The sequence below is a fragment of the Budorcas taxicolor genome, chromosome 22 (assembly GCF_023091745.1).
Source record: "Budorcas taxicolor isolate Tak-1 chromosome 22, Takin1.1, whole genome shotgun sequence".
Classification (NCBI taxonomy): Eukaryota; Metazoa; Chordata; class Mammalia; order Artiodactyla; family Bovidae; genus Budorcas; species Budorcas taxicolor.
Genome location: NC_068931.1, coordinates 48325765 through 48347236, shown reverse-complemented (window position 1 = coordinate 48347236; position 21472 = coordinate 48325765). Strand labels below are relative to the sequence as shown.

The window sequence follows — 21472 nt, the reverse complement described above, 5'->3', positions numbered from 1 at the left end:
CTTTCCCCGCACTCCACCCGTCCCCAACCCCCTAAGGGTCCCTTCAGGCTTCCCTTCTTTCTCTGGCCTCAGGGCCCCGGTGCCCACAGGCTGCCCAGGCCCCGGCTGGCAGGGAGGGAAGACCCAGGCAGCCTCAGCAGGGTGAAAAACCTCATCCTTCCCTGCGATGGAATGCCACCCCTCCACTCCCACATAGTGACTTGCAAATGGAGAAATTCCAAAGGCAGGACACCAGATTGGGGGAGGGGGGATATTTGGGGCACAGGAACCCTTTCGGGGATCCCTCGGATCACATCTGGAAGGGAGCCACAGCAGTCCCCCTTGTCCCTCCCCTGCCCTGCCCTACCGTTTCCCTGTGGCCAGTTCTTCAAACTCATCCCCAAGGCTAATGGTTCTTCTATTTCCAGGGAGCAAACCAGGAACCCTCCCTGTGGCTATGGAGAACTTCGTGGGTTGCTAGGCTTGTGGTTATTATTATTTTTTTTTACAAGCTTGGAGCTCTTTGACCAAGATTGCCACTGTCTGTACACCAGAGATGTTCAGTTCAGTCCCTCAGTTGTGTCCGACTCTTTGCTACCCCATGGACTGCAGCACGCCAGGCCTCCCTGTCCATCACCAATTCCCGGAGTTTACTCAAACTCACGTCCATTGAGTCAGTGATGCCATCCAACCATCTCATCCTCTGTCGTTCCCCTCTCCTCGCGCCTTCAATCTTTCCCAGTATCAGGGTCTTTTCAAGTGAGTCAGTTCTTCGCACCCCTTATGACTATACAGTGGAAGTGACAAACAGATTCAAGGGATTAGATCTGATAGAGTGCCTGGAGAACTATGGAGGGAGGTTCATGACACTGTACAGGAGGAAACAGGGATCAAGACCATCTCCAAGGAAAAGAAATGCAAAAAGGCAAAATGGTTGTCTGAGGAGGCCTTACAAATAGCTGTGAACAGAAAAGAAGCGAAAGGCAAAGGAGAAAAGGAAAGATATATCCATTTGAATGCAGAGTTCCAAAGAATATCAAGGAGAGATAAGAAAGCCTTCCTTAGCAATCAATGCAAAGAAATAGAGGAAAACAATAAAATGGGAAAGACTAGAGCTCTCTTCAAGAAAATTAGAGATACCAAGGAAACATTTCACGCAAAGATGGGCTCAATAAAGGACAGAAATGGTATGGACCTAACAGAAGCAAAAGATATTAAGAAGAGGTGGCAAGAATACATAGAACTATACAAAAAAGATCTTCACGACGCAGATAATCACGATGGTATGATCACTCATCTAGAGCCAGACATCCTAGAATGTGAAGTCAAGTGGGCCTTAGGAAGCATCACAATAAACAAAGCTAGTGGAGGTGATGGAATTCCAGTTGAGCTATTTCAAATCCTAAAAGATGATGCTGTGAAAGTGCTGTACTCAATATGCCAGCAAATTTGGAAAACTCAGCAGTGTCCACAGGACTGGAAAAGGTCAGTTTTCATTTCAATCCCAAAGCAAGGCAATGCCAAAGATGCTCAAACTACCGCACAATTGCAATCATCTCACGTGCTGGTAAAGTAATGCTCAAAATTCTCCAAGCCAGGCTTCAGCAATACATGAACCGTGAACTTCCGGGTGTTCAAGCTGGATTTAGAAAAGGCAGAGGAACCAGAGATCAAATTGCCAAGCAGAGATGTTACCTAACAGATTAAATAAAGGATCTTTAACAGAAGTGGACCAAGGGCATTCTCAGTCCAGTTCTAGGTTTTTATGGATTGAGGCCCTTGAGACCCAGAGAGGGAAGTGACCTGTCACACATATCCTCAGTGATGGAGCTGGAATTCTGACCTCACCTCCCAGCTTCAGCCCAGTGTGCTTTCACTGTGGGGTGGCTTCATGTTGGGGACCTAGCTTAGCACCTGTGTGGCAGAGAGTCGATGCTCAGTAAGTACTGGTGAGCTGAATGAGTAAGCCCCCAGTGAGGAAGCTGGTGAAACACACTTTGGGAAGAAGTGAGACGACCACCCCGAAGGGCTGTGGGCTCGGGGCTCCAGCTTCTTCTCCCTGAGTGTGCTAGTGAGGTGTTTCTCTGGGGTAGTTGTCCCAGTGGTGACCACCATTAGGAGTCTGGCATCAGCTTTGGTCACTTCAAGCCCAGTCATTGTGCCCAAGTCACTTGTGGGTCTGGAAGTGGGTCTAAGCATGAACCAACCCGGCAACTCCAAGTGAGATTTATCCTGTGACTTTTCCATTTGCTGCCCTCAGCCAATATTGGAACAGGTTGCAAAAGACCGAGGCTTGTCTGTTCCTGCAGGGGCTCTTGTCATCCTGGGACCCTGCCAGGGATTATGTTAGGAGACCTCAGCCCACAGGTCCTGAGCCTTGGGACTGGAGGCCCCTGTTCTCAGCTCTAGGCTGCCCTGAGCTCAGTGGTGTCTGTGCTTCTCCCCACCTCTGGGGTCCTGCCTGCTGAGCGTGGCCTGTGAGTCCTGCCCTGGCACGTGGGGCCAGGGAGAGCAATAGTTGGAGAAATTCAAGTCAGCTGGACTGCTAGTCTCAGTTTCAACTAAGTATTTGGACAGGAAATACGATGAAATCAATGATGACTAGTTTTGGTTATAGTAGAAGCTCATGAACTTGAACCTTACTGATTTGGAACTTAGGATAGTTAAGCTTAGCTGTGGTGAAGTTCACCTTTGCACTGTCTGTGCACAGAGCCTGATGACCAACAGTGCCCACATCATTTAGAATAGGAAGGAAGGTGCATGTGTGACTTTCTCTTGATGATGAATTTATAGCAGGCTGGCTCTATTCATCTTGGTAAATATTTTATTTATAGACAGTTACTGAGCACCATCAACATGCCAGGCCCTATGCTAAATGTTCTGAAAGTGTTAAATTTTTTGAATTCTCATAAGAACCCTGGGAGGTAGGAATTATCATTCTTCCCATTTTACAGTCAGGGAAACTGAACCTGGTCATTGGAACATCATCAGGAGTCACCCCTGGGCAGACTGGCTCTAGGGTTTGTACCCTTAACCACCACGTGTGCAGCTATTTCATATGTTAGGACAAGGGGAATTGGATAGGGAAAAAAAAAAAGAATAGATCATGACCCTTACCCTTTCCAGATGCTTCTGGCACATAGTGGGTACTCAATAAATGAATCAATTCATTAAGTGATGGTGAGGACATGGGGTCAGCTCCTTGAGGGCAAAGGGGACCTTGAGTCTTGCCCTTCTCCCAACCCCACTCCAGTGCTTGTGTATAACAGACATGGAATAACCAGTACAATTCACGAACAGAGGGTGAGCAAGGTCAGCTAATTCTGCTCTGGGTGTTTTCAGATGAAGGGACCATCCTGTGAGGGGTAAGGGATGTGGCCAAGGCCACAGGCTTCCCGGTCTGGTGCTCCCCCCAACACAGCACACGGAGGGCCAGGTGAGCGGGTGGAGACTGTGCCTGGCAGTCTTCCCTTGGCTCTCCTTGCCGTCCTCTGCCAGTGGAGTCGATCCTCTTCTCTTCCCACCCTGACAGGGTGAGGGACGTGGGGACCCTCACTCTCCACGTCTGTTGAATGCACAGACATGCTGCCATGTCAATAGTAACAACCGAGGGTCTTCCAGAAAAGGACCCAGGAGCCACAAGAAAGCAGAGCTACCTGCAACCCTTTGGAATGCTATGGCGCTTCCTGCAGACTCACAGATGGAAGGGCCAAAAAGGGCCTTTGTGTTCATCACCCCCTCCGCCTCCCAAGACCCTCGTTTTACAAATGAGAACGGTGAGGACCTGAAAGGAGGAAGTACCTGGCCAAGGACGCAGAGCCCCATAGCAGCAGAGCCAGGGCCGGAAGCGGGATGCCTGCCTCCCAGTTCAGACCTGCCCCTCGGTGCATGGACCCGTGGCTTTTGGGACGGACTGTGCAATCCCATGGTCAACCTGTGGCCTGTTAGGGCCAGAGTTACGAGACGGCTCGCCAGGACTTGTTTGCCTAACACTCTCGCAGCCCTCCCCAAAGGCAAACCTCCTGTCATTTCTGACGGGTGCCCTTGGCAGCAACCAAAACAAATCCACCAAAGCAAAGAAGGGGAGTGGGGCCAGTGCACGGTCGGGCTGGTGTTTGCCCCTGGTAGGAAGCTGGGCACACAGAACTCATCAGCTTGTCAGGCCCAGATAGCATCTCGTTCCTGCTTGGCACAGGTTTATCGAGCCTGTGAGTTCCTCCTTGGCAAAGTCCTCGAAGGGAGAAGCAGCAGGACTGTTCCCCAGGTGCTGGAGAGGCTTGCCAGGTGTCTGCTCCCCGCTCCCGTCCACTCTGGGCCCTCTCTCCGCCACATGATGCCTCTCTGCTGACCTCGAGGGGCATCGGAATTTCTCTCCCAGGATGGAGCACACACTCTTGGGGTCCTGCTGTAGCTCTGCTTTGGTTTCGGGGCTGCAGAGGTGGGCTCTGAGCTGGGAGCTGATGTGTTTGACATGTTCGTGTGGCACTTCATATGTGTCAGGGGCTGTTCTGAGCACTTTACACGTGTTGACCTAGGTAATCCAGCCCACAGCTTTACAGATGAGGAAACTGAGGCAGAGAGAGGCTCAGTTCAGTTCAGTTCCATTAGGTCACTCAGTCGTGTCCGACTCTTTGCGACCCCATGAACTGCAGCACACCAGGCCTCCCTGTCCATCACCAACTCCCGGAGTACACCCAAACTCATTTCCATTGAGTTGGTGATGCCATCCAACCATCTTATCCTCTGTCGTCCTCTTCTCCTCCTGCCTTCAATCTTTCCCACCATCAGGGTCTTTTCAAATGAGTCAGCTCTTCGCATCAGGTGGCCAAAGTACGGAGTTTCAGCTTCAACATCAGTCCTTCTGACGAACACTCAGGACTGATCTCATTTAGGATGGTTGGATCTCCTTGCAGTCCAGACTTTGCCTAAGGTCCAAGAGCAAGCCATGCTGGAACCAGGATGCAGAGCCTGTCTCCAGAGTTCCTGTTCTCAGTGAGGATTCCTTTCCATCCTCAGTGAGGATGTCCCAGGCTGCCTTTCTGCCTGGGACAACTAGATTCTTGCCATTCCAGCAAGTATATACTTTCAGCCAATCCAGCTCTCCACTTCCTCATCTATAAAATGGGGATGATGATATTAATCCTACATTAATGCTTCAAATAATGAGAAATAGGAAGGGCTACACAGACCAGAATGCAGGTTTTTCTGTAGCCACGTGTCAGCTGAGGCCGATTCATCCCACTGTTTACTTGTCCTCCACAGGTCAGTGGACTCTGGAAGCAATGACCTTATGAGACCAATGATTTTCCAAGGAGAATGCTAGATATCTTTGTCCGTAGTGACCTTCCCATGTTCAGTCCCAAACCAGACATACTGTCTATATGGTGTTTTTTTTTTAATATTTCTATTATTATAGTATTTACATGGTTCTTGCTATGAATACCCCTGTTTATTGAAAAACTCTTCTCAGTGAGTACCCCCAGTTATTATCTCAGACAAGAGCCATATAAGGGAAGCCCACTGAGGCCCCCAGAGCTCTGCTTGTTCAAACTCCGTGGCTCCTTTGCCCTCTCCCACCTCTTGGAACCCCAGCATGCCTACTCCCGACTGCTAGTTAACTTTTAGGTAAAGATCTGGCTGGTGTTGAGAAAATGCCATATTCCATCCACCCCAACACATAAGGCTGGAAAACCCTCCGAGTGACAGGTCAAAACTGTGCCTGTAGAACTGCGGCTGAGGAGGCCCCTAAAGGACCCACACTCCCCTTCCCCAACCTCGTTCTCCCCTCTCCACTATGCAACAGTCCGCACCAGGAAACAGGAATTTTCTAGGAGGGTACTCAAACTTCACATTAGAATCTTACAGTCCCTGTTGCTTCTAAAATCTTAATTTTTCCCAATCAAAACAAGGAAAGGAAAAAAGGTATGATGGTGGAAATAGGCTTAATTAGAGTTCAGGAAATGTTATAAGACTTCTCATCCTGTGTTTGGACAGTGCTTGCCATTCTTAAGAATGCATATAGAATTAACTTTGACCAACTGTAGCCACTTACACCTGGAGTCAACATCAGCCAATGGAAAATGAATAGTGGTTCATTCATCACAAGGAGATAGCAAGAAGATAAAATGATAAGCTCTTTTGTACACTGTACTTTTTAAGTGCTTTCTTTTACGTACAAGATTTAACTTGATTTTCATGAAGATCGTATAAGGCAGGATTTGTCCATTTGACAGATGGGCAAACTGATGCCTGGAGAGGGATGTAGCAAGCCCCAGAGAATAAGAAAGCAGAGCCCTGCAGGGCTGGCATACTGCCCCCTACTCTTGACTGCTGGGCATCTTGGTTCCACATCTAGGGCTCTGCTGAATCAAGCACACAGATCTCGCCAGGGTTCATCTCAAGCCTGGCTTCCATCTTAGCTCTTACTTGCCCTGTGCCTCATTTTTCTTTCTTACTTTTAATGTGTGTTTACCTTGCATTGTAGGCATTCTTGTAAGCTGGCTCAAATCCATCGAAACAAGACGGGTTGTAAATGTACACATTCCTACACAGGATGTCGTTGTTAATCATTTCATAAAGTCTCGCATGGATAAGGTATTTGTGGATTAGCCAATAGCTTCTTTTGTAACCTTGGACACACCCTGTCTCCTTGGGGAGACGTGAGGGTGTGGGTCTGTAGGACCCCTGAGGAGCCTCGCAGCTCTGATGATCTGAATATGCTTCTATTTCCAGCCTTCTTAGTCCCACAATTCAATTCAATTCAAGGTAAAGGAGGATCTAAAAATCTGGTTTTTCTAGTATAGCCCTGTTTGCACTAAACCAGTGGTTCTCAGTCTGGGTAGAGGAGCAAAACCTGGAAGGTAGGAGCATTCCCCTTCCTGCACTGAGATGACTACACCATACCAGTGCTACAGCGTTGAGACAGAAATAATGTAACGTTTCCGAGAAACAAGCTCGTGTAACATAAAGAATGTTAGAGGTGCAGTGAAACCTCATTTATTTGCCTACCTCCTCTCTCTGGGACACAGCCAAGAATCTGAAAGGAAAATAAGACCACGTTGAACCACCATGTTGAACTCACTCAGTGCATGCTTTCATACTCACTCCCTGAGGCCCAAGTCACGCAAGGGCCTATTTGCTCTTACTTTATGGCCAATTCTAACAGGCTTGGTTTTCTGGTTTCAAACCTACATGCAACCGGATAGAACAAATGAGAATATGGGGTAGAGTTCTGTATTGACTCCTTCTAGGAGTCAGCGCTGGCTGATGACTGGCACTGCCAGGGGAGGGTTTCTTTGGCTTCTGTTATACAAACTTTTTCCGATTGTTTAAGCAATTCCCATGAAAAGACTAGGACTTGAGCATTTAGCAGTGACAACGTGGCTTGCTTAATCTGAGTACACAGATGCCAGCCAGAGGCACCTGGAGGTAAGACTTGAGATGAGGTGGCAAAAAGTACAGAGATGGTGGGGGGAAAGGCACCAGGGAACATGTTCACCATAAAATGGCCAGAGAGGAAAATGGGGCGAAAATCTACCTTTATCATAAGATAAAATCACCCTCCACACAGGGTAGTTTCCTTGATACACGTATGTTACTTTCAGGATCAAGAAACACAAAGTTTTATTCTCTGAACTGAAAGAAAATGTCAGGCCCAGGATGACTGAAGGCCGGGGCAGGGGAGTAAAGGCTCTGGAAAGTGGATGGCATGGATTCTGGAGGCTGCCATGGACGATGAGCCTGGCTTCTGGGACATGGGCACCAGTCACAACTCCTGGGAGCCCACTTTCTCTGGTCAAGCTCAGCCCTCATCCTGCCCCAGAGAATAGCCCCAGGACTCTGAGTGCGGAGGGTTGCCCCACCCAGAAGAGAGTGTCCCTCTTGCCCAGGGGTCCCGGGCTCACTGGGTCATTTGTGAAGGGATCCTCTTACCCTCCCTGGGCCTGGGATCTGGCCCAGACTGTCCTCCTGGCTGTTCAGATGGAGTGCCTCATCCCTGGTTATACCTGTTGGTGTCAGCATCATGCCTCCCCGACCCCTGCGTGCTTACCTGGGAACACTGGCTGCAGCCTCTGCCCTGAAGTCCTCTCAAGACTCTGTCCAGCTTTGGCCTCTGTACTTGACAAGACTTACATGATTCTCTGTTATAGGTTTTCCCAGCCTTGACCCTGAATCATGGCTGTGACCCTGTCCACCCCCACCCTCCTAGTTCCATCCTAGGGGCTGGCTGTCCCTCCTGCATTTCATTTGTCCCAGGCCGTAGGGCTTCCAGAATCAAGATCAAAACCCAAGAGAGGGGAGGAGCTAAAAGGACCATGGCTTTTAATCGAAGGGGCATACTCCTATCTTCACCTGACCCTCCCAGGAACATTTTATGGGGTAGTGAGCTTTGGCCTCAAAGACTGTAGCCAAATTTCAAAAAGATGTGGGCCATACCTCTGACTGTATCCTGGAGTGAGTGACTCAGGGGCACTGAGTCACTTACTCTGGCCACTTTCTGGTGGGGCTTTTGTAACTCTAGATTTGGGTCCTTCCTCCCTGTCTTGGTGCTGCCTGACGCACAGCCTGTGCTACCACGCGTCTGCCCTCCCTCCCTCCCTTCCTTCTTCCCCTGTCCCTCCATCTCCCCCTTCATCTCTACTTCCTTTCCTTCTCTTCTCCCCTTCTTTCCTTCCTTTTGACCTGGGCCTCTTCCATGCCTGAACCATCAGGCCCCAGCAAAATCGCCAACCTCTGCACCTCTGTGCCCTGCGCAGCCCAGAAAGAGACAGAGAATTGAAAAGAGCAGGGGTGCCTTCTAGCCTTCCTCCACTCACCACTGACATCAGGCAGGTTATCTAAATCTCCTTGGACCTCAGCACTGATATCCGTAAAAGGGATCCCCTCTGATATTCACCTTGGAGCCTCGTTGTAAGGATGGAGTTAAATGTAAGGATGGAATTAAAATGACTATAGAGCTTTTGTGTATTTTCTGACTCAGATGCTCAGTCAATGGGAGGTATAACTACTATTAATACTACTATCACTTTTTTTCACAAGTATTGACAAAAAACCTGGATAATTTCAAGTATACTCACTAAACTATTCCTTTAAAGGAGAAGAGAACAGCAGGGCCAAGCTACTCAGGGTCCAACCCTTTTGTGGAAGACAGAGATGGGGTGGATTACAGACCACATGACATGACTGCTCTCAAAGGCTGTCTCGAGCCCCAGCTCCATGACCCAGCCCGGCTGGCTTCTGGTACCCACTGTTCCAGCGGCGGCTGTTTGCTCTGGGGCTGGTGACTTCACGTCCCAGGGCCTCCATTTCCTCTCTTGTAAAACAGGAGGTAGAGTGCTGCCTGAATCACCAGCGCTGCTGAGAAGTAAACAAGATAATACTTGTAAAGCACTTAGCACGGTGCCCGACACCCACCAAGTGCTCGAGAAGGGCTCACGGTGATTGTTTTCAAGGGCGTCCCGTCTTACGCAAGAGATGGCTCTGCAAAAGTTGTGAAACCAAATCCCATTTTCCCACTAACTGACTTTGTCACTTCACAAAGGCTTTATCTTTGCCTCTGATCGTTCTTGGAGGGCAGTGATCTGAACACCTCAGCACCAGGTTTCCCAGCTCCTCCCAGCTCCACCAGCTCCCTGTCACGCAGGAAGAAAGAAGAAAACAGGTGCCACAAATAATAACTCTTTACTGGGACTATTTGCTGTCTATAGATCTGGCCCACAATTGCTTATCAATCATTTATCAATAGAAATCATCTATCAGTTGTCTACCATCTACAGTCATCTATCAATTTATCACCTACCTACATATCTATCTACCATCTACCTATCTGAGAAGGACCATCTATAATTATTTCCTCTCTTTTTACCATGGTAAATATATATATATATATATATATATATATATATATATATGTATGTGTGTGCGTGTGTGTAACTCAGGAACAAAGTTTATATTTCTAGATGACTTTAACCTTTCATTTTAATTTTGCTTTGAAATTTGGAAGGGGAGTGGAGTTGGTAAGAAATCTTTTTGAAAATCTGATGAACATTCTGGGCTGTCTGTCCTGAAAAAGAGCATACTCAGATACTCTTGTAGTTTTTCATATGGTCTAGTGGGGGGGTTAAGGATCCTTTGAGACCCACCGAGATACCCTGTTAAGGGCCCTGCCCAGCTTTCCTCTGGAAACAATCCGTGTCCCCATAGCAGCAGGTGTCTGGCCAGGGATGCTCTCAAGTCCCTCAGACTTGAACTCGCTAATTCACCACGTCAGGCCCCAACCAGCTTCTCGCTGTATCTTTCCTCTTGTGGCACCCACCGCTCTGGCCAATCTGGCTGGCCTTTGTCTCTCCCCTTGGCTGTCACCTTGCCTTTGTCCCACTGCTTCCCCACCCACTTATCTACATCTAACCCGCAGTTCAAGTATGTGACAATTTCCTTTGAACCATCGGAGGAAGGTTCTCAGAAGGTGGGGAGCTTGAGAGAGGAGAGGCCCGGGTTTTAGAAGCAGAAAAACAGTGAAAAGCCCTGAAACGTGAGCTCCTTGGGCAGCTGACATCAGAGCTGGCGGGGAGAGGGGGACAGAGAGGGAGGGATGCGCCAGGCTTGATGGCTTCCCTCCTGCCTGGTTGGAGGTAGAGAAAGCCAGCAGCAGCAAAATACCCTGGCTGGTGAATAAGACATCCCTGAGTTCTTGTCCCCAGTTTGGCACTAACTAAGCGTAACTTCAGACAGGCCACAGGTCACTTTGACAAGTCCAGCCTCCGTCCCTTATCTTTAAAGGGAGACTGTGGAAATACTGGCAGCTGCTGTGGTGAAACTGACACTCTTGAACATTGCCAGGTCGGCCTAAATGTGCAATATTTTTTTGGAAAATCCAACTTGGCACTATATGTTAGGAGCCATGAAAATGTTCATATACTTCCCATCCTTTCTCTGAGAATCTAAGACAATAATCCCAAATATGGGGGATGTTCATTCATAAGAATGTTCATCCTAGTATTACCTATAATATGGAAAAGCTCCGAGTGTTCAAGAGGACAGAGTACTTATGTATGCGATACTGTGTCCGCTCGCTGGTGCTCTATGCAGCTATTAAAAATGGTTGATGTAAAGAATCATGCTTAACATGCGATCTCTGCTCTGCACCCCAACCCTCAGCACACACCCAAAGGACCTAGGTGAGTTACAGTGTCTTTGCAGAGCACTGATTGTCAACCTGGGGCCACTCACCAGCAAGGCCAAACCAATCAGTTACCCGTCACCACTGAAATCCATCTTCTGAGTGACAGCGCCACGGTCCAACCACCGCAGTCCATACTTCCCTCAGAACACAGTGCAGACTGTTACACCTTTCTATTCTTCAAGGAGGGCTTCCCTTGTGGCTCAGCTGGTAAAGAATCTGTCTGCAAGGCAAGAGACCTGGGTTTGATCCCTATGTTGGGAAGATCCCCTGGAGAAGGGAAAGGCTACTCACTCCAGTATTCTGGCCTGGAGAATTCCATGGAAATGTAAAGTCTTTACCAAGGACTTTATTGGTCCTGGAGCTCACTGCTAGGTGAGCCTGATAACTCTAATGAGCAGATGGCTATTTAAGCTAAGCCTTGAGATACCCCAAACAACATGGACAGCCTGAGACAAGGGTCTGCTCTAATGTTTTCCCCCGTTATGATTAATGAGACTTAACCCTCTGTCTCACTCTGATTTCTCCCACTCTACTCAAAGGCCAAAAATATTCTGAGCTACCTCAAGCAGTTTTTCAGGATTAAAAGTGATTTTTAATGGTGGTCATTGTGACCTGGGTTCAAATCCTGGCTCTGAGCTGCCATTCTCTAAAAGGGGGATAATAATATATAGACTTCATAGAATCGTTGCTGAGGATTAAAAGAAATGATGCCTTAGTGCTTGCAGCTATTATGATTATCATAATTTTCCTGTCCTTGGGGGTTAACAGTGAGTCTTTTCTTGGATGTGGTCCTTGTGGGAGGCCAAGGCCCTTGTTTTGATCTCCATCGTGACCATTCTCTTCTGCCTTGTTCTCCCATTCATCCTACAGACCTACCCTTGACCTTAATGAAAACACCAGCTTCGATGAGTGAAGGTCACTGGGCTGACCTTCCAGCCTGGTTGGCTTGTCTGACCCTCAAGAAGGATCGTGGGCTGTGCTAGCCATTCTCAGCACCACCCACCCCCGAACCCCCAGCAATGGCATACTAACCAGCACAAGGAGAGGGGTGAGGCCACCCTCTGCCTGAGTACCCTGGGACCATTTAGGGCAGACACTTTTCTGGAGGGTGTTGGAGCCCTGCTCACTGCTTCATCCAACAGAGAAGGGGCTGGTGTGTAGCCCTTCCCCAGCAGTCACCCAGCCCAGCTGCTGGCCCCTCTACTCACCAGTCTCCATGCACAGTACAATCACATGAACATGTCCGCACACACGCAGCCCTGCCTCATCTTCCCCATTCCTGTCACCACCCTTCCTCCTCCTGGTCAAACACCAGCTAAGGGACAAGTGGGCATCCATGCTATGCCCAAGGGTATCAATAGCCTGGTTGGGTTAGGGGTCCTCCCACATTTGCAGGGACCCAGGAAGGACAGGCCAACTTTCGCCTTATTTACCAAAGACAATTTGAGTTGAGGCCAGAGTTTGCAGCTGGTGTAGCTTGGACCTCAGCTCCCTAGGCTGCCTAGACCCACGGAGTCCTGTCTCATAAGGGTCATTTAATATTAGGTAAGTTAGTTGTTTCTCGAGGTTGAGATTCTTAGCTCCTTTTTTCCTCTTCCTTTCCTTCCTCCTTTCCTTGCCTTCTCTCTCTGTCTGCCTCCTTGCCTTCCTTCCTTTTTCTTACTTTTTTTTAGTACTCTGTGCATAAATATCCCCTTAAAAAAAAAAAAAGGACATTGCTAGAAACACAGAGTTAAGTCTTCTTGTTGCTTTGCAGTTAAGTCTAGGTGACTGTGCTGGGGAGGACAGTGCTGGGAGCACTGGGCAAGGAGTCAGCCGGCTGGGGTTACATGCAGCATCTTCACCACTGTGCCCAGTATGACCTTGGGTAAGTCACCTCCCCACCCCTAACCCCATTGCCTCACTGTCTGTGGGAGCTATAAATCCTGCTCTCCTGGCCCCTTGGGGGTGGGGATCAAATGAGGTGAGAGGCCGTGGGCGACAAAGAAGGAGAAGGCCAAGGAACAAAGACTTGGCCTCACCCAGCTGACTTCATGGTAGATGATTATCTGTTCATTGTCTCCCCTACTGGAAGATCAGCTCCATGAGGATGGAGACGTGACATGTGAAGGTGTCGCGAGGTGTGTTCACCTTATAGCCTCGGCCGAAGCAGTGGGGGCCACGGGGAGGCAGTCAGTACACACCTGGGGAAGGAAGGAGGCGGAGGGATGGAGGAATGGATGCGGGGCGTTGCCTCCCCGGCCGGAAGTGTGGCCCCTTTCCGGCCACTGCCCCCACCGGCCAAGCCCTCCTCCCTGGACGCGCGCCCGGCCTGCTCCGGTGACAGGCCCAGTCACCCAGAGCGCCAGCTGCTCTGCTGAAGCTCGCGGGCCCTCCCCTCCTCCCGAGGGTGCCGCACAATACAGTCTTCCGGGAGGGCGAGGCCCCAGCCCTGAGCCCTGGGGCTGAGCTCACCGAGTCTGCCGTGCGCCCAGCCTGGCCGGGTACTTCCCCCTCGCTTCCCCGGAGACAACAGTTCCGGCACCTGGGCACCCCGTGCTCAGCCTGAACCTCCTCTCAGAGGCTCCCACCCGAGGCCAGGGCGAGCTCCAGCTGGTCTCCCAGCCCGCCTGAGGAGGGGAGGAGGGCTCCCAGTACCGGGCCACCCTCGCTGGGCCTCACCTTCTTCTCCAGTGCCCGCTGGACTGGGCAACCAAAGGCCAGGGGCTTCCCCGGATCAGCTCTGTGTGCTTGAAGAAGTCAGGGAGTTAGGTCAAGGTGTCCGGCCAACTGCAGTGGGCTCTGGGTGATGCGTCTGCCGCCCTAAGGCCCAGAAGCAGAAGTGAGTGCAGCTCTGGCCACCGGCAGACTCGAATGAACTTTGTGACTGTATAAGCTTCGCTTAGATTCAGTCGTGGCTCCCTCTCTGTTCTCGATGCTCAACAGCCGATGAATTGTTATCTCATGTTGGTATTCTAATACATGTGAATAAAATCTGATCTGAGGATCAAAGTGATAGGGCTGTGTGATTACAGGGACATCCTTGTGAGCAGAGTACAAACCGGGGACTTCAGAGGAGTGAGGACGCGGCTTGTCGTTGACAGGAAGCTGGGCTGTGTTGGGAGCGGCCGGGTGAGTCCATAGCGGCCCCTTTCCGCTCCAGCCAGTTGAGTTTTCCTCAAAATTTAATTAAACGTTTAATTAAACATTTGTTGAACACCTAAGAAGTGCAAAGTAGGATGGCAGGTGAAGCCTGTGTTTAGTGAGGCGGTCGGGGGTGGGGGCGCCGACTGTCCGCTCCAGCCGGGGGGGGAGGTGGGGCGCAGCCACGGAAGCGCTGAAGAGAGGCTGAGGGCCCTGGCCCGTGGCCGCCGCGTTGCCTCATGCCGTGGGATTATGGGTCACCTTCTCGCCTCTGTTTTTTCAGCTACATCAATAATCTCTTTAAAATTATATACATAAGTTTTTATAAGAATATTAACCTCACGAGAGTTTTGCGTCTCTGATTTCAAAGAGCTCCATTTGGCCACTGACTTGCTTTTTAATGTAAGCCTCAGTTTCCTCATCTGTAGAGTGGGACTCAGGGTCGCTGTGAAAGCCAAGCGGCGCGATGGGTGTAGAAGCCTCGGACACCCGAAAGCACCGCACACACAGGCCTCCTCGGAGGTTGGGCCCTCAGACGTGGCGAGTCGGGGGAGCATGGCTGTTGGCTGGTAATCCCCAGATAAAATCAGCCCGGACTGGGTCTCCTGCTGGTTCACTTGCTCTGGACCACACTTGTGTGTGGTCCTATTTCCACGCTCGTGTGGCAGCCTGTGCAGAGGTGGCGGGGAGTGGGGTGTAGTGGGAGGAATGCTCAGGGATGTGAGCTGATTCGCATCAAGTATCAGCCGGGGGCCAACAGAGGAAGCTAAACCTTCCCGAAGCCCTCTCGAGTGCCTGACGGCCATGGTTCTCTCCTCATTTGTTTATCAGCACCTACACGTTCATTCTCCGAGGATGAAAGCCAGCCTGGCTGCTGAGTGTTGACCTGCTCAGGCTCCTGGCAGTCATCTCACCCATAGCTTCCCCTGAGTGAAGTCACTCAGTTGAGTCCAGCTCTTTGTGACCCCATGGACTGTAGCCCGCCAGGCTCCTCTGTCCGTGGGATTCTCCAGGCAAGAATACTGGAGTGGGTTGCCATTTCCTTCTCCAGGGGATCTTCCCAACCCAGGGATCGAACCCGGGTCTCCCACATTACAGGCAGACGCTTTACCCTCTGAGCCACCTGGGAATCATTCCGCCTTACAGAGGACGAGGATGAGGTTGGAGGAGGGCGGGTGGCACCTCCAGGGGCATGCAGCCTGCCAGTGGCCGAGGCAGGACTAGAGCCAGTCCTCCAGTCTCCCGGATCTAGGGTTTTCTCTATAAGCATTTTTTTTCCCCCAGTGTATTTGTCAGGAGGCTAACCTGTATCAAATATGTTTTTTGTTTATTTGTGTTTTTCAGGTATGTTTTTGTTGTTGTTTAGTTGCTGACTTGTGTCCAACTCTTTGCGACCCCTTGGATGGCAGCCTCCCGGGCTCCTCTGTCCATGGGATTTCCCAGGCAAGAATACTGGAATGGGTTGCCATTTTCTTCTCCAGGGGATCTTTCTAACCCACGGATTGAACCTGAGTCTCCTGCACTGGCAGGTGGATTCTTTACCGATGAACCACCAGGGAAGCCCAACTATATTCAGTGAAAAAGACATACAGGGTCCCCAGCCCACAAGCGGCCTCCGTTCTAGTGGGAGGGACACTCAGATATAGTTCAATATAAAGTGAAGTCGCTCAGTCATGCCTGACTCTTTGCAACCCCAAGGACTGTAGCCCACCAGCCTCCTCCATCCATGGGATTTTCTAGGCAAGAGTACTGGAGTGGGGTGCCATTTCCTTCTCCAGGGGATCTTCCTGACCCAGGGATCGAACCCGGGTCTCCCGCATTGCAAGCCGACGCTTTACCGTCTGAGCCACCAGTTCAATGTAAACATGACGTCAAATATAAGTATGCAAGAGCAGAAACAAATAATAGGGGAGGAGGGGCGGGTTTTCTAATTTATCTGTGGCAGTCAAGGAAGCCTTCTCTGAGGAGGTGATGCATCTTCACAACCTGAGGTAGGGGAGGGCAAGGCAGGCCAAGGAAGTTCCCACAACCGGAAGGCAAAGGAGCTGGTATGTCTGCCTGTGACTGGAGGATGGGGTGGGAGGCAGGCGTGGGTGTGAAGAGAGAGGCAGGGATTTCTCCATGTCTCGTGGGCCGTGGAGAGCCGTCTGGCCCGCATGTTAAATGCTCTGCGATGTGACCAGATGCACGTCTGGAGATTACCTGGGCTGCGCTGGGTGGGAGAAGCAGGACAGGAGTTGGGGCAGGGGGGCCAGTGAAGGGTCCTGCCTGCACAAGTTAAGGGGAGAGGGGTGGTGGGTGGGGCCATGGGGGAGGAGGCAGGAAGAAGGCAGATCCGAGATCTGCTGTGGAGATCTGAGTCCTGCACGTGGATGGCTGGCTGGGGCAGGGTTGCGGGGCAGGTGGCGAAAGGAGAGAGAGGCAGCAAGGGTGACTCCGGGCTTCCAGCTTGAGTAACACTCAACCCCAGTGCCGTGTGCATCCTCTAGGGAAGACTTGCTCTAGTGCTTCAGCAAAGCCTAACCTCCATCTCAGCCTCCTCCTGGCCAATAACAGCCTCTCAGTTCAGTAAGAGCCATTACTCTGCCTGCTTAGGAGGTGAGGAAACTGAGGCACACACACCAGCAAAGCAAACTTCTCCGTAGGGAGCCAGTTGTAGGAACCAGACAAAAAGCCAGAGGCCAAGCCTGGGGTCAGCCTCTGGGCAGCAGAGTCCAAAGACCCAGGTGTTATGTCCAGTGCTTATGATTTATCAAGCCGTGTGACCTCGAACAAGTGATATGGCCTCTCTGAGCCCTCGTTTCCTCATCAGTAGAGGGGAGAGAATGAAAGGACCTACCTCCTGGTGTGGCTGCAAGGATTAAATGAGGGGCTAGATGCTGCATAGCTGGCAGTGATTAGTGTTCTCAGATGACACGGCATGTCTTTGTGTCCACCTCTCTACACACGTGTATACGGACATCCAGTAAGTGTGCACGCCCAGACAGAAGCTGTCTGCGTGCCTGCATCACAGCTGAGGACCGGGCACCACTGAAGTTACAAGTTGACGGTAGCCGATTTGCTGCCTGTGCTTCTGTTTAGCCTTCTGAGCCATTGCTTCGTGGTTGGAGCAGGAGCTTTCATCCGCCCTGGAACAAGAGTGTGTTGCGGGTTTGGAGGCAGATGTGGAAGGCAAGGCGTCTGTAAGCCAGCCTGTTTCCAAGTGCTCTGACCGACCTGACCCAGGAACGGGGTGGGGCGGGAAGGAGGGGGGGAGAGGGGTGAGTAAGAGGGAGGGGGCGAGAACCACCTCCCCACAGGAGAGGCACAGTAACAGATCTAGAGCCTGGCCCCCCTGAGCCCCTTCTGTGTGGCTGTGGGAGCCTCTCTCGCCAAGCCCCACCCACCCGCCAAGACTCCTTTATGTTCCTGTTCTCAGGAGGCAGCTGGCTTGGGGGCTGAGAACAGGGGAGAGGCGAGGCTGGAGGGGGACTGGGGCAGGGCTCCCCACTTTTTGCCCATAGCCCTTCCAAAAGGGTGGGTCCCAGCCTAGCACGCACACACAGTGATTAAGGGGGAGGGTGCAATGACATCCACTGTCCACTGAGGTACCCAGCCAGCGGGCTGGACCGTGGCCAGCTCTCCCCCGGGGCTCTTGGCTGCAATACAGTCAGTCCTGGCACCACCCACTGGCCTACTCAGACACTCCTTCAGGTCCAGGGGCCAGAGCCCTGCTAGGAGGAGCCGCCTAGGGGCAGGCTGGGCTGGGCACGCAACTCTCTGCCACCCCTCCCTGCAGCCTCCTGCCTCCTCCCCTTCTGCCCACATCCAGCTCCAGCTGGGTCTGAAAGAGGTGCTCCAATCCTCCCTCCCTCCAAAGCAGGCCCTGCCCTGTACTCTCTCCTTTTAGCTGGAAACTGTATCCATAAACTGGGTCTCCCTTGTTGGCCTGATGGTTTATCCGCTGGGAGAACCCCGTAAACCTGGCCAGCTGCCCTGTCCTCTAGCCCTCACTCCCACCCCTGCTCACAGCAGCACAAACTTCCAGGCCCGAGGGACCACTTCCGGGAGCCCTCTCCCCCCTCCAGGAGTTCTGTCTTCATGACTGCAGGACCTGGTTCCTTAATGGATCCCGGAGGGTGCTCTGTGGACCCTGCCCCACGCCAACGAGCCCCGGTGCTTTCTCTCCTCACAAGACCTGAGGCTCCGAGGGTGGCACTCCACGGCGCCCCACCTCCACCCAGGCAGTCAGAACCCAACCTCAACTTGTGGGCACACAGCCAACACCTCTGGATTGATCCTGACTCCATCCAGGTCATGCGTTGGCACCTTCACCCACGGGGCCTGGGAGTGGAGTGTGGAGTTGCGCTTGACTGGGTATTTCATTAGCACCTCTGTGGACAAAGGGATTTGACTTTTCATTCTTTGGTCTGGGTGTTCCGGGAGTTTTTGATAAAAAGCTATGGAGTCATCCAGTCTTGGAAACTGTCCACCTGCCCTGATTAAGCACCTTCCCTTCTGACCTCCAGTTCCCGATTCCCTGACTTCACACCCCCTCCCCTTCCCTCCCCTGCCTTCCTCATCCCTCCCTGCTTCCAAACTTCTCTGCTCCCCAACAGGCTGCTATCCATGACCCCCTACCATACAGAGAAAATCTGACAAACTCCTTCCAACCCTTGTACAGTTTTAGAACTACACAGAGAGAGACCCTTCCTGCCTTCCTGAAGCAAATTTGCCTGCCTGGAGCAGGCTCTCTGCTGGGTGTGCCCCACAATAGGATGAATCATTAACACTGGGATTTCAGGCAGGGGGCACCTGCTGGAGGAGGCATTTAAGTCTGAACCATTCTTCCTGGTGTGCTGCAAACCCTCTGTCCCATCCTTGGCCTTCATACAGTGATGGACCTTTGGGGTTTACCTTTGGCTTTGGGGTGCTTTCGTGTTGGTGGCAGAGGTGGTGAGGTCCAGGCCTCTCTTTGGTCTCATTTGCTTCCTGCTGATTCTCCATCTCACACGGGGGAGCTGGTTACTGGGGAAGAAGGATCCCAACCCCCCACCCCGACCCCCTGCTCCTCCCCCACTTCTGAGAACTGCTAGCCTAGGTCCCAAGGAGTTCATGAAGGTTCCCCCCACCCCAGATGAAGGACAGTTATTGGGGAAAAGGGCCGACAGCAGCAGGCACCTCCTAGCTGGCAGTTTTCGAAAAGGGCGTGGTGTGTGGTTTCAAGGAACAGTTTGGGCAAGGGCGCCCCGCCACACCTCTCTGGGATTGGTGGCTGGCCCACCCCAAATGTGGACTGTTGGGTCTCTGGTTGGCATTTCTGAGTCAGTCTTAGAAAGGAGCAAAGCCAAAGCAAGTCTGGTGATACTGTGTTTATTGTTGGGGAGGAGCGGCCATAGGCACCCCCACCTCAGGCCTCAGGACTCCCTCTGGGCCAGGTTCCCCTGGGCAACCCAGTGGAGGGTTCTCTGCCTATTTCCTGCTCCTCCCTCTTTGTCACTTGCCACTTGAATGCTTGCTGTGCAGTGTTTTATTTGGTAAGTTACACTCACGACCCTTTAAAGAGAAAACATATAATTCCAGTAATTTTACTGGGCTCAGGTTTCAGGCAAATGGGAATCAAATTGCCTCTAAAAATAAAAGACATGCAGAATTGGGGGGGGGGGGGGGGACAGTGACAATGAAAAGCCGCCCCTGATTTGAGATAAATGGTAAGGCATTTTGTGAAATATTAGAGAAAAAAAAATAAACAAATGGTGAGACTCAGGAGGAAAGTGGGGGGCGGGGGAAACTGCCTCCTCCTGCTCCATCACCCTGCTTTCATTTCTGCGTTCCCTTTGAGCAAAGGGCTTACTTTGCATATCAGAAAGTGAGGTGTAAACGCGACTGGTGAAATTGGTCCCGGTCGGCGCTCAACAGTACAGGTGGACGAAAAGGGGCTGCCTGCCAAATACTTCTGGTTGGAGGGAGGGGTGGGAGTGCTCTCTCAAAACCACTCCTGGAATGGCTTAACTCGCCCTGCACGAATCAATGACAACCTCCCGCCGGCTGCGGCAGGCTCCCCTGAGCTGCGCTGCCGCGTGGATTCCCAGCCCGGGACCCTGGCGGCGCTCAGGACACGACCCGGGCACGAGCGGCGTCCCCGGGGCGGCCAGGTGGGTTTGCGGCGGCCTTGGGACCGGACCGGACCGGACCGAAGCGGGCTTGGGTTGGGCTCGGGGCTCTGGGCAGGCGGCCCTGGGTGGGGAAGGGTGGGGACTGGGGTCGGGGGAGGCCCCTAGGGCGCCGGGCGGCTGCGTCCTCTCTTCGGGCGCTGCGGGTGTTCTCGCTCCACCGCGGGGACCCCTGGCCCGGATGGCGGCTCCGACCGGCGCTCGCGCGGATTGGGTGGCGGCGAATGAGAGGAGTTTCAGAGCCGCCCTGGGGCTGGAGCCGAGCGTGCTGGGGCCCCGCGCTTATGCAGGGGCGCGCGGCGAAACGCAGGAAAGAACCGGGGACTCGGGGTGCAGCAACTCTGCTCTCATTCCCCACGCCCGCCGCCCTCGCGGCAGGTTCTGCGGTGGCCGAAAGGAGACAGCGGAGTGCTAGCGGCACTCAGGAAGGTAGTGGCCGATGAACACTGTTAGTTTCAATACCTTGCTCCTCACCCGCCCCACCCCCCCCCCCGCAAAAAAAAAAAGAAAAGAAAAAGCTTGCCTCCTTCCAATATCAGATGCAAAACTTGGTTGGGGGTCGGGGTGGTGTGGAAGCCAAGGCAACTCCTGGCAGAAGTTAGGACAGGGGCAGGAATGAAAGAGGGAATTGGCACAAGTCGCTGCGCAAGCCGGAGGGAGTCCAGCCGCGGTCCCTGGGCTGAATCGCAAGCAGAACAGGGCCGGTGGGCGTCGGTGGGCGCAGAGCTCAGCCGGGACATCGCGGAGCTCGCTCGCGAGGCGGTCTGACCCCCGTTGCGCCCTCCTGAGCGCCCGGTTCCCTGCAGCGGCCACGGGCTGGCCTGGGAGGGACTCTGGAAAGAGCGCGCACCCCGCTACACAGCCCAGCGCGGTGCAGTTTTCGTGTCTGTAGTGAGGGCTCCGAGGGTCGTCGGGTCTGGTCGTCCTGGTTTCTGGCCTCTGCTGTCCTGGCTGGGGGCCTCTGCCGTCTTTCTTAACCCGGGTACTGGGCTCTCCGGGTACAGGAGGCAGCCCCGTCGCCGCCGTTCATTGACTG

At 52.3% G+C, this 21472-nt stretch overlaps 1 protein-coding gene across 2 annotated transcripts in view; it reads left to right on the top strand.

Moving 5' to 3' along the window:
- Positions 1–21472, top strand: part of ZBTB7C (zinc finger and BTB domain containing 7C) — a 305567-nt gene that overhangs the window by 177316 nt on the left and 106779 nt on the right. The window contains exon 1 of one of the 2 annotated variants that reach the window (XM_052660517.1): positions 20294–20418. The exons of the other annotated variant lie outside the window; for it this stretch is intronic. Coding sequence (XP_052516477.1) covers positions 20294–20418 — 125 coding nt within the window. Of the gene's footprint in view, positions 1–20293; positions 20419–21472 lie in introns of those variants that run through there. 2 annotated transcript variants of the gene reach the window in all.